Consider the following 13,989-nt stretch of genomic DNA (forward strand, 5'->3'; position numbering starts at 1 on the left):
ACTAACCTTCAGGTTGGCTAACTTACTAACCCACCCCTCCACTTCCTCATCCAAGTCTTTTTGAAAAATCACAAAGAGCAGAATTCCCAGAACAGGTTCCTGAGGAACACTACTGGTCCCCGAGCTCCAGGCTCATGCTTTTCCATCTCCTACTACCCTCTGTCTTCCATGGGCCAGCCAACTCTGTATCCAGACAGCCAGATTTCCCTGTATCCCATGCCTCCTTACATTCTGAATGAGCCTAGCATGGGGAACCTTACAAATGCCTTGCTTAAATCCACATAAACCATATCCACTGCTCGGCCTTCATCAACGTGTTTTGTCACATCCTCAAATTATTCAATAAGGCTTGTAAGGCATGACCTGCCTCTCACAAAGCCATGCTGACTATCGCCAATCAAACTATGGTTTTCTAAGTAATTATCAATCCTGTTTCTCAGAATCCTATTCAATAATTTGCCCACCACAGACGTAAGACTGACTGGTCTGTAATTCTCAAGGTTATCCCTATTCCCTTTCTTGAACAAGGCAAAACCTTCAAACATTCCAGCACCAGGGAAATAATTTAACAGATTTAATATGTAATAATTACAAATTACTGACAGACTTACTAGTGCAGGGGGCTGATGGTGGATCCAAAGCCATTCGATAGTAATCATCTTTACAGAGACACTGCACAGACCCTGCTTCTTCTGTGTAGCTATGCTCAGGACACCAGGAACATTCTGCTTCGCCAGCCGCCATCTTGTAAGACCCTGGTGGACATGCTAAAAAGAAAGTTCACAATTTGAAGATGTTTTCTTTGGGTTTTGAAAGCAAGAAAATAATGCAAGATAAAAGGCTTGCTTGGATGCATTTTATTCTTCATAACTGTGCCTGGCCAACTATGTCAATGCCATTCACACACAGAGTCAAAGCAGACTTCAATCTCCACAAACCTTAGCAGGAAGGCAAGGAATGATTTGTGAGAGATTCAACCCAACCTTCAATCTTCATTCTTCCCTTCATCAGAAATTCCATACATTGAAACTTGAAAATTTGGAATTCATCACCACAATATGAATACCTTCAATAAACTTACTGAGACAAAGTCATAGAATCCCTACAGTTTGGAAGCAGGCCATTTGGCTCAACAAAACCACACCGACCCTCCAAACAGCATCCCAGCCAAATCCACCCCATCCCTGTCACCCTGTATTTCCCATGGCTAATGCACCCAACCTACACATCCCTGAATACTACAGAGAAATTTAGCATAGCCAATCCACCTAACCTGCACATTGAGTCATTGAGTCATAGAGATGTACAACATGGAAAGAGACCCTTCGGTCTGACTCCTCCATTCCGAACAGATATCCTACCCTAATCTAGTCCCACCTGCCAGCATCTGGCCCATATCCCTCCAAACCCTTCCTATTCATATACTCATCCAGATGCCTTTTAAATGTTGTAATTGTAAGAGCCTCTACCACTTCCTCTGGCAGCTCGTTCCATACACATACCACCCTTTGCATGAAAACGTTGTCCCTTAGATTCCTTTTATATCTTTCCTCTCTCACCCTGAAGTTATGCCCTCTATTTCTTGATTCCCCCAACCCAGAGAAAAGACTTTGTCTATTTACCCTATCCATGCCCCTCATGATTTTATAAACCTCTATAAGGTCACTCTCAGCCTCCAACGCTCCAGGGAAAACAGCCCCAGCCTGTTCAGCCTCTCCCTTTATCTCAAACCCTCCAACCCTGGCAACATCCTTGCAAACCTTTTCAGAACCCTTTCAGGTTTCACAACATCCTTCCTTAAGGGCATTATGGTCTAACTACGGCACATGGATTGCAGTGGTTCAAGAAGGCAACTCACCAGCACTTTCTCTTGGGGAACTAGGAATGGTCAATATCTGCAGCCCGCAATGCGCAGGTCCCATAAGGGAATAAAAATAAGCAGGTAAAAATTTATTATTGGTGGGATAATAAAGCAGGCAATATCTCATATGCCTTTTGTTACGCACTACACCTACAGTTCAGATATACAGTTTGGATCCTTGCTTATGTTGAGCATATTGTACTCCTTTAGTTCTATTCACAACCATTCCACTCCGCACCCTCCCACCTCCACCCCCTGCCTCCAGCCACCCTGTTATATCATAAGCCATTACTTCCAAAAAATAGGGATTAAGTAGAAGATATTTCACCCATGCAATATTTCAGTTTGGTGCAGGTTATGTGAATAACAATCATTCACATTGCAGTTGAGACTACGGGCAAAGTCGGCCATTGGCTTTGTAGATCTTATGAGGAAAGGCTGAGGGACTTGAGACTGTTTTCGTTAGAGATACGAAGGTTGAGAGGTGACTTAAAAGAGACATATAAGATAATCAGAGGGTTAGATAGGGTGGACAGGAAGATCCTTTTTCCAAGTATGGTGACGGCGAGCACAAGGGGGTATAGCTTTAAATTGAGGGGTGATAGATATAGGACAGATGTCAGAGGTAGTTTCTTTACTCAGAGAGTAGTAAGGGTATGGAATGCTTTGCCTGCAATGCTAGTAGATTTGCCAACTTTAAGTACATTTAAGTTGTCATTGGACAAGCCTATGGATGTGCATGGAATAGTGTAGGTTAGATGGTATGACAGGTCAGCGCAACATCGAGGGCTGAAGGGCCTGTACTGCGCTGTAATGTTCTATGTTCTATCTTGCCTACCAGCTGAGGGGCTGGCAAGAGACCAACACTGCAAAGTGATCCAGTAGATCCTCTGCTAACCAGAGAGTTCCAGCAAAATGTATTCCACTGGGATGAGATCCACGAAGGAGAGAAACTGAAGCACCAGCAGCCAGGAGTGGCTGCCCAATAAGACAGCTGTCACTGATGCAGGAAGAGTAACCCTTGAGTCAAAGGATCCAGGAGCAAACTGCTCACACTCCATTTGCTCTCAGGATGGTCACATATCTCCAGGTCTTCTTGTCACTAGGTTAATCCCCAAGATGATCGGTTGAAGCCTTAAAATGGTTCTGAACTGGCCAACGAGGACCTTACATGGTAGCGGGTGGAGAAAGTCAACTATGGGCTATCTTATCCTGAAATTCATCTGGGCAGAGACAGGGGTTAGATATGCCACCACGACCTTCCCACTTCCTCTACCTCTATCTCCATGAGCACCTGATTCAATCTTATGTTTTATAGTCCATTATTATAAAGGAGACCTGCTAATTGATTAAGAAAGGCTATGATAGGAAAAAAATACAACTGAAACAAGAAACTCCCACAAAAGGTCAGGAGAATCCAAGGAGGGGCTTTGTAAATTAATTTACAATGGCAACAAACATTTGTGTGTAAATGTTAGCACAAAATCCAGATCTATTTCCAACTGGACCCTCCACATGAAAATAAAAATTGAGCCAAATCATGGATATTCTTCAACAACAAGTGCATGTTATTTCTTCAAGAGTCAAATCGTCCAATAACAAGGACTTCGGTGGCCACATGAGTTGCTAACACTTCTCTCAGATAACTGCATAAAGGACAACGCTGCCCTGCAATTAAATGGAAAACAGAAACAAAGTTGTCTTTCTGTCTGTAACAAGTTATTCAAAACATTGCATCTTGTGAGACAGCAAACTATACTTGGATAGAATTTTTGTAGCAGGTCCATTTTCAAAGGAAGATGGAGCCTGAACTTGCCATTGGAAATCTGAAAAAAACAAGTTATGAGTGCACAAGAGGAGAACAATCTAATCTCAGTTTGAGAGTATCAGGAGGAACAAGCTCATTGTGAAAAGCTTGTTGAATATCTGACAAAATGTTTTTGTGTCTATTGAAGGCTGTGGTGAAACGGTGTAGATTAGATTAGATTACTTACAGTGTGGAAACAGGCCCTTCGGCCCAACAAGTCCACACCGACCCTACTTGGGGATTAATATTCAGCGTAATGACTGGCTGACAGCAGTACATTATCATGCATGTGCAGGCTGAGACTTGGATCCTGCTACTTTCCAATAATCTTTCAGAATTCCAAAATTGTTGCAACAGCATAGAATGCAAGCCTATGGCTACAGTAATGTCGCAGATACCAATCTGAGGTCTATAAAGTGCATCACAAAGCTGGAGACCAGAGTTATACTGTCGATCATGAATTGCCTGTTCAGTCCTGCAGCAGTTGTGCATTGTACTTCAAGCCACATGTGGATGATATCATCACCACGTCATGGTTGATGACCTGATGCTATAATGGTCTCAGTCTCCATCTTACTGAGTTCTATCCTCTTGCAGCATAACATGCTGAGAAATGTGAATTAAAGTACAAAAGAATTGCTTAGCTTGAGACCAGATACACAAGTGTCCGTGATTGTCATGTACATATGTAGACACCTGGTGCTATAATAAAATTTTGTTGCATTTTCATGATGCCATGTGACCCACATCTCCTCCTTATGTTGTAGGAGCTGAAATAAGTATCACAGTGATATAACAGCAGACCATCTGTATGTCAATGCACTTCACAACATGGTGGCATTTCACCTTATTGACTCGATATTTTTACACGGTACAGCAATATGCTTTCTCCTCATGTCAAACTCTTAAACAATAACTTTTCAAAGCTCCATTTTCTTTCGAAATACACCCAGTACAAAAGCTAAGCCATAACGCCTCAAGGCAATTTGCCGACTTGCCCTTAAATGCATTGAGCCAGTCATTTGCCACATTTGTAAGAATGCAATTGCAACTCTATCTGACAGCAATGCAAGATTAACTGCATGGATTGTGTTAAAGAAATGTAACCTAAACCCTGAAAAAGGGACTGCTCTCCAGAATATATGTGAACAGCAGAGTCCGTCTTTCAGGCGAGTGAGGAACACCTTAAGACACAAATAAATTGCTTCACATTATCTAAGATTATTTTTCATTTCTCCAATTTTGACTCCTTGTCTCCTGAATACATCGTTTACTCCCCCAACTAATGGCAGCCATATATTCATTTGTTCGGATCTAAACACTGAATTGCTCTCCATAAAACTCACCACATCCCCATCTCTCTCTCCTCTGCTGCAATCGACAAGATACCCAATTCATTTACTACATGAAACACAGCAATAACGGAGTGAATGCCACAGCTCTCACTGTTGCTTGGCTGTTTGGAGAGTCTTTCTTTGCCTGTTTATGTGTTTCTCTTCTTTCAGCTTTCTTCTCTGTCAGATGCTGATATTTGACATCCCTGGATCAGCCACTGGTTTATAAGTCACCACTGCATAGAGAATAAAGGCTGATAGCATTGTTACAGGCCCAGATGTAGCCATGGACAGGAGAACCACACATTTACATTGTGAATCTTCCCGTACCCTCATGTAACACAGATTCTGTTGTGGTCTTTTACTGCTCTGTGTTGCTTTATGTGAGACTATTTACTGCTCATGTTCACTGTGTATCATTGCGACCAAGTTTAAGCTTAACAAGAGAGAAGTAAACAAAGCCAATTGGAAGTTCTAGCTGCAAGAAGCATTTTGAACCATTGAGAGTAAAACTGTTCCGTATCAAAACTCGTGTCATGCCCACTTAGCTGAAATAACTGCACAGAGACCAGTATCCTGTCACCAAGTTCCCCTTTGTTTACATGCTCATACTATATGGCCAGTTAGCTCAGAGCTAGCCTCTAGACTGAGGAGACCTTTGAATCTCCTGTTTCTGTCAGTCAGGGCTCCCTGAATGGCCCAGGTTAACAACCCCAATCAGTAAACTCACCGTCAATGAGATCCACTTGGTAGTCATTCCAATCACTACAGTAGCTCTCAGGGATATAAATAAATACATCACCTATTGGGGTTTGTCACCTTGGTTAGCTGGATGGCTGGTTTGCAATGCAGACTGATGTCAGAAGTGTGGGGGTTCAATGCTGACACTGGTGGAGGTTATCTGGAACAATTCTTCTTCTCAATCTCTCCTTTTTCCCTGTGTATGGTAACCCTCAAATTAAACCCTGGCCAGTTCTCTCTCTCTCTCTCTCTCTCTCTCTCTCTCCTCCCTCTGAGAGACTCCCAACAGTCTGGAAAGACTATGGCAACATTACCTTTTTATAATATGATATGTTAGAGGCAAAAGCAAATTATGCACCCATAAATGGTCTTGATTTTCAAATAGCACAGGGTCACTGAAAACTGATGGGGTAAGGCTGTTGATAATTAGGTTCTACTGAACTATTAACGTGAATGTCCACTTCATCCATTTACCAAAAGTTCACTCACAAGTTCTAAGCATCAAGACCAGCAGGGATGAAGGCAAATAGGAGTTAGCCATTTCAGAATGGAACTGGAATCACATGTAGGTGCAAGTGAGGCCTGCAGATGCTGGAGATCAGAGTCAAGTGTGTGGTGCTGGAAAAGCACAGCTGGTCAGGCAGCATCCGAGCAGCAAGAAAATCAACATTTCGGGCAAAAGTCGTTCATCAGGAATGAGGCTGCGAGCCTCGGGATGGAGAGATAAATGGGAGGGGGGTGGGGCTGAGGGCCCAGCCTCATTCCTGATGAAGGGCTTTTGCCCGAAACGTCAATTTTCCTGCTTGTCTGACCTGCTGTGCTTTTCCAGCACCACACACTGGAGTCACATGTCGGCAGACAAAGTGAGGAAGGTACGTTTCCTTCCATAGAGGGTACTGGTAAAAGTCTCATGCTCATTTTCACTGATAGCTTTACCTTGATGAATTTTAATAAAGAGGAAAAACCTCTACACTCCTATGTAGCACCAGCAAAGCAGAGCTTGCACCTCTTACTTACTGAGCCCATCATCTCGGGCACCCACTAAATCCTGTTTTTGGTGGAGAGAAAAAGTTTAGCAAAGTGCATGAATTATGGCCAAGAGAAGAAGCAAAGGCGTTGCTTTCAATCACTACTGCTTCTGGCTGACTGCTTTTCACTGCTGGCTCCTGTTGAGCAGAATCTATTTACCTGGCCACATTTCATCCTAGCAGTTGATGTATTGGCAGTAGGTAGAGGCCACAAATAATGAGTCTTGCCTGTAAAGTAGTCAATCACACTAATATAATGCAGAAGGTTCCATTCTTGGAACAGCTTGTAAACGACAGTCTGTAAATTAGTGTCACATCTAAGATTGAGTACAGATTAAAATATTTTGTATGCATGTTTCCCAAATCCCCACAATATCTGTTGAATCACCCAGGATATGAGACCAGTAATACTGGTCTGCGCTACTAACACTGTGCCCTCTGCCTTGGACCAGCAACAGCTTCTTTCAAGAAGAAGTCCATGACGGGAGGTAGGACATGAACAGATCTGATGAGTATTTCCAACATTTTGTTTCAGTATCATATTGAAATATCATCCTCCTTCAATCTATTCAATTCAAACTCATACACAACTTAAAATTACACTGTGGCCTTGCCTTACCCATCTACTCTTTTTCACCACTACAGTACACCTAGGTCCTCTGACGGTGTGTATTCTACCATCCTCCAACTCAATATTGGCTCAGTTTGGAGAGGTAGGGACTGTTGTCATTGAAGAAGAGCTTGTGGAGAGCAAACTCAGTGGGGAGGCTCGAAATCATGAGGAGGTCTAGACAACATAGATGGAGGCTAATTGTTCCCCATTAGTGGAAGGATTGATAACCAGGGGTCACGATTTAAAGTGAATGGCAAAATAAGCAACGGGAATGTGAGGAAAATTGTTTTATGTTGTGAACAGTTATGATCCGGAACACACATCCTAATTGTGCGTAATGAGACTATTAACCTGTTCAGTAATGTGCGATGTTTTGAAGTCTAGTTTTATAATCAGTACATGTAATTTTAATAACAAATCTATCAAAGTTGGCTTCAGTAATACCTTAATAAAATGCTGGCTTTATTCCTGAAAAAAAAGGCAGATTTTGAAACTGGCAATTCACTTTTGCAAGTCTTATTGATTCTGAAAGCATAAAAGGATCTTGAGACACTTACCATGCTGTTAAAGAGAGGGATATTAATATAAAGAATAAATTATTCTCTCTATATTTACACATTCTTCATTTATCTTTTAGTAACACAAAGGGCACCACAACATGTTGAGAAAAATGGGGATGAAAGTATTTGTGAAGTTTGGGCATTTTGTAAACTGACACATGCACTTATGGAAATTGAAATGCATACAATAAATGAATACAGAAAACTAGTCACTGAAGGACTGATTTTTTAAAAAATGCTCTGCGTATTTTTATTGTTTATTGAAACAACAACCGTGAGGTATGACAACAATGAGTTTTAAAGGAATGAATATTGTACTTGTAACAACATGAAATGAAAGAAAAAAATTTTCCATAAAGATAATCAGTGGGTGTACAATGCCCGAACAATGTGGACAATGGTGACATTTATGGCAGAATCGGGTGAGAAATCTGATTAGACCTTTCAACAGCAATTCATTACATGTCTTATACATTTGCTGAGCAGTGAGGCATGTTTTTTTCACTGGGCAGTGGCAAGTTATTCATTAAAGGTGAGGGGGAGGGTGTGATTACTTGTTGAACACCTTATTAATGGTTCAATTTGCCTTATATATATATATTCATCTTCCGATCATGCTAAACAATCTGGACATTGTGAGTTCTCGACATGGAAGTCAGAATGGGTACCTGGCGACTTCAGCTAACCACTTCATGTTGGACCTTCATGTTGGCCACCAAACACCATATTTATGCCTTTTCCCTAAGGTGGGGGGTGGGGTGGGTATATTTTTAAAGTGAGAGGGGAAAGATTTAAAAAAGACGTGAGGTGCAACTTTTTGTTTTTATACAGAGAGTGGTTCATGTGTGGAATGAACTTTCAGAGGAAGTGGTGGATGCAGGTACAATTACAACGCTTAGAAGACATTTAGATAAGTACATGAATAAGAAATGTTTGGAGGGATATAGGCCAAGCGCAGGCAGGTGGGATTAGTCTCGTTTGGGATTGTGGTCAGCATGGACAGAAGGGTCTGTTTCTATACTGTATGACTCTACATCATTTCACACACACCCTACATCCACAGACTTTGGCATTCAGCATGTGCCAGTCTCTAAGAACTCTTATATTACATCTCTAAATGGCACAGCTTCCCAGCTCAAAACACTGTTCACCTTCTGACAAATTGTCCAACTATGACATGCATGGAATCTCATTCGTCAGTATAAGAGCTTACATCTCATAATGTAGCGACCTGAGCAACAGGGAATCCACTCTTTTCTTGCCCCATTCCGGTCACTTATGACTGACATAAATCCAGAAAGTGAGTCGGCTGAGCCAAGACTTCAGGATAATTAACTGAGAGGAGAGAGACTATCAGACTTTAATTAGCTAAAACTGCAGAGCTTCCCAGCACAAACACTCTTCAGCTTCCAACTATTCATCCAACTATGACAATCCAACTGATGGCCATTATTTTACAGGGCTAGTTCAAGGTCTAAACAAAGCCAATCCCAAACTATAACAATAAGTCTACCTCAATAAAGATAAAATACTGTGGATGCTGCAAATCTGAAACAAAACCTGAAAATGCTGGAGAAGCTCAGCCAGTCTGGGAGCATCTGTGAAGAGAGAAACAGGATTAATATTTCAAGTCCAATATGATTTCTTTAGTAGACTTCAGAAGTCATCAATTAATTCATCAATGAGACATTGATATCATCAGTGAATGTACTGATCAGATCTTCAGTGCTATCCTTCAGGTTTTTCTGAAGGCTGTGGACACTAACTGATTGAACACTGACTCTTGTGTGATAACATTGCTAACCTGCCTCCAGATTAATCTCCCAAACAGCTGATTATAACTTGCAACCAAACGTGGTGCCAACTCATGACTACCATTATATAGTTATATAGAAAACACCATCGTGTTTGTTTACAAAGACTTTTGATTATAAAAGGAAACAGGTTGATGGGATTGTAAGGAAACTGCAAGGAAACTAAAAAAAGATATATTACTTCAGAAAGGATAGAACTAATTGAAAAGGAACCAAATCCAGGTGTCAGAACGGCAAGGCCAGATGTTCAACTCACATTCACGATTAAAACATTGAACAAACCATGTTTTGCTCTCATCTCAAAGGACAAAGTAATTATTCCATCGTAAAGGTTACTAAGTACCTACTGAAGTGTAATAACATTTGTACCAATAGGAGAAAAAAAAACCATCGCAATGGAAGACTTCAATAAGTTCATCAATTTTCAACTGCTTTCCTGACTCTCACCCCTAAAACAGCAGAATAATAATAAAGACAGTGATGTGCCCAGGTTATGGGAGCTTTAATCCTTGGAAACTACTACAGTAATTGGTTTCCAGGGTAGAAGAGAATTTCTGCTTGTAAAACGTGGGAGGAGCTAAAATCAGTCCTGTAACCTCCATCTTCCAGCATATCCCTATCAACAACATGGCCAAAGGTGAATCAGATACTGGAAAGATGATCACCCTCCTAATTTGTTTCCTTCACAGTTTTGTGATACCATGCCCTGTGTGCTTAGAGGGAGGGAGATGATATTGTGCCCTGTGTGCTTATAGGGAGGGATATCAACATCTACTTGCCCTGCAGTGTAGACCTGCACTGTACAATTTAAGGAACTCGAACAATAATTGGCAGTAGCAGACAATTCAAGTTGGTTTCTGTCCACCTGCTGGTTGAACATCATACACCAGGTAATAGCTGCAGAAGCAGTCACTAAGTATTTTGCGTGGGCGAAAGACAGATTACTATATTGAGAGTGTTCTTCCAAGATAAGGGACGAAACAGAGAAAGGACTTGTATTTACATCACACCTTTCATGGCCACAGCATGATTCCAAAACCAATGAAATGCTGTTAACACTCTCTCTTCTCAATCCACATGCTGATATAATCTGCAGGCTTCAGGTCAACTTCATAATAAACCTGATAACAGCCAACTCTATCACTCTCATAATGTTTCCCTCATAATTCCATTCTGATATACCTAAATATCTCTCACAAATATGAGTCTGGCATTGATACATCCCCACAATCAATGGCATAATACTTTCAAATAAACAGATCTTGTGACCCTTTCTTTCTGGAATCTACCTAATGCTCAATATTCACTTATTGAACGGAATAATTCAAGGGATGTACTAACACAGTACATACCCCTTCTCACACACTAATTACACTGTAGGTCTGTCAAGTGTCTTTACATCTGCTTGTTACCTTCACCAAACTGCCAGTACACGAAGCAGAGGAGATTATCCAAATTGCTGTAATTACCCTCTTATGAAAGTTTTATTGAAGTTACCCAGAAAACTAGGGCAGCACAGTGGCTCAGTGGTTAGCACTGCTGCCTCATAGCACAAAGGATCCAAGTTCGATCCCAGCCTCGACCAACTGCCTGTGTGGAGCTTGCACGTTCTCCCTGTGTCTACGTGGATTTCTTCCTGCAGTCTAAAGTGTACATGTTAGGTGGATTGGCATCCTCACCAGTACCCTTCCACTGACACGCTCATTCGTTTGGCTGAACTGGTCGTCACCCTCAATAATTTCTCCTTTGAATCTTCCCACTTCCTCCAGACAAAAGGGGTAGCCATGGACACCCCCATGCACCCCAGCTATGCCTGTCCCTTTGTCGGCTACGTAGAACAGTCCATCTTCCTAAGCTACACCGGAACCACTCCCCACCTCTTCCTTCACTACACTGATGACTGTACCGGCGCCACCTCGTGCTCCCGCGAAGAGATTGAACAGTTCATTAACTTCACCAACACATTCCACCCTGACCTGAAATTCACCTGAACCATCTCAGACACCTTTCCCCCTTTTCTGGACCTCTCCATCTCCATCAATGGCGACCAACTGAACAATGACATTTTCTACAAACCCGCCGACTCCCACAGATACCTGGACTAAGCTCCTCCCACCCTGCCTCCTGTGAACATGCTGTCCCTCATTCCCAATTCCTCTGCCACTGCCGCACCTGCTCCCAGGAGGACCAGTTGCACCACAGAACACACTTGATGGTCTCCTTCTTTAAAGACCACAATCTCCCTTCCCACATGTTTAAAGATGCCCTCCAACGCATCTCATTCACATCCCGCCCCTCCGCCCTCGAACCCCACCCCTCCAACCGCAACAAGGACAGAACACCCGGTCCTCACCTTCCACCCCACGAACCTCCGTATACATCGTATCATCCTCTGCCATTTCCGCTACCTACAAACGGACCCCACCAGCAGAGATATATTCCCTCCCCACCCCTATCCGTTTTCCGTAAAGACCATTCCCTCCGCAACTCCCTCGTCAGGTCCACGCCCCCCCAACAACCCACCCTCCCGTCCTGGCACCTTCCCCTGCCACTGCAGGAATTGCAAAACCTGCACCTACACCTCCCCCCTCTTCTCCCTCCAAGGCCCCAAAGGAGCCTTCCACATCCATCAAAGTTTTACTTGCACTTCCACACATGTCATTTACTGTATCCGTTGCTCCCAATGCAGTCTCCTCTACATTGGGGAGACAGTACACCTACTCGCAGAGCGCTTCAGAGAACATCTCTGGGACACCCGCACCAACCAACCCCACCGCCCAGTGGCCGAACACTTCAACTCTCCCTCTCACTACGCTGAGGACATGCAGATCCTAGGCCTCCTCCCACGACTCCCTAACCACCTGACACCTGGAGGAAGAATGCCTCATATTCTGCCTTGGGTTCCTCCAACCTCACGTTTCCTCATTTCCCCTCCTCCCACCTTACCCCAGTTCCAACCTTCCAACTTAGCACTGCACTTATGACCTGTGCCATCTATCTATCTTCCTTCCGACCTATCTGCTCCACCCTCCTCTCTGACCTATCACCTTTACCCCCAATTCCATCCATCTATCACACTCTCAGCTACCTTCCCCCCAAGCTCCACCCCCCCTCCCATTTATCTCACCACCCCCTCGACTCATAGCCTCATTCCTGATGAAGGGCTTATGCTCGAAACATCAATTCTCCTGCTCCTCGAATGCTGCCTGACCTGCTGTGCTTTTCCAGCACCACACTCTCGACTGTAATCTCCAGCATCTGCAGTCCTCACTTTCACCATGGGAAATGCAGAATTACAGGGATAGAGTGGATCTGAATGGGTTGCTCTTTGGAGGGTTGGTGTGAATTCAATGGGCTGAAAGGCCTACTTCCCATATTAAAGGGATTGTATGAAAATGAGTGCAGCATGTGATAGAAGAAGGGAAGTCTTCATTTGCACAGGAGATTTTCCAGCCTACACATTGACTTCTGTGCCTGCCCAGCTCATGCTGACCAAGGTGAAGCACTTAGAAAAGGTCAGTCAACCAGAAGCAAGCAACATAACATAAAACAAAGAAATTTACCATTTTTTAAACATAATCAGCTCAATTTAAAAACAGCATGATATACAAGTGACTGATGTAGAATAAAATGGCAACAACTACGCTCCAATTTTTAATTCATTTTCAAAGTACAATATTGCTGATAGTGTTCTGCGTGTTTATTTTATATAAAGTAGTGAGCTGTGTTAGATAACTATGAGCAGTGTGGAGGGCAAGTAATGATAAATCCATATTCATGTCAGCATAATTTGTCTCCTTCGGACTGGCGATTATTTCAAGCTGCATTTGCCTCTGATTAGTGTACTGCAAAATAATTAATCATCACTCTACCATGCTAATCCAAACAGAAACACATGATGCCACAATGTTGTGCCCATGCACTAATTGTCAAGATTCTCTTCAGTTTTCTTTTTATCAACTTTTTGAGCACTTGAACATTTAATCAACCTGCATCGAGTCCCCTTCGCCAATTGATATGGCTACCTCAGAATCATACAATACAACAAGAAGCTTTTCAATCTATTGTGTCTGTGTTTCTCTGAGAGAGCGTTCACACCTTTGTGTTTTCCCTACGTCTTTCTAATGTTACTCCTTTCTGCATTTGTTCAGGAAGGACCCAAAAGGATGGAGTTAGATTGAGTAAAACATCCCCCAATTGGTGGGAGAACAGAGAAGGAATGGGGCCCATT

At 42.7% G+C, this 13,989-nt stretch overlaps 1 protein-coding gene across 4 annotated transcripts in view; it reads right to left on the bottom strand.

Annotated features, from left to right (window-relative positions):
* Positions 1-13,989, bottom strand: part of LOC140453661 (ephrin type-A receptor 7-like) — a 596,634-nt gene that overhangs the window by 302,811 nt on the left and 279,834 nt on the right. For all 4 annotated transcript variants that reach the window (XM_072548551.1, XM_072548549.1, XM_072548548.1 and 1 more), the window contains exon 4: positions 612-767. In XM_072548551.1, coding sequence (XP_072404652.1) covers positions 612-767 — 156 coding nt within the window. The remainder of the gene's footprint in view (positions 1-611; positions 768-13,989) is intronic.

This window comes from Chiloscyllium punctatum, chromosome 27 (genome assembly GCF_047496795.1).
Source record: "Chiloscyllium punctatum isolate Juve2018m chromosome 27, sChiPun1.3, whole genome shotgun sequence".
NCBI classification, from domain to species: Eukaryota; Metazoa; Chordata; class Chondrichthyes; order Orectolobiformes; family Hemiscylliidae; genus Chiloscyllium; species Chiloscyllium punctatum.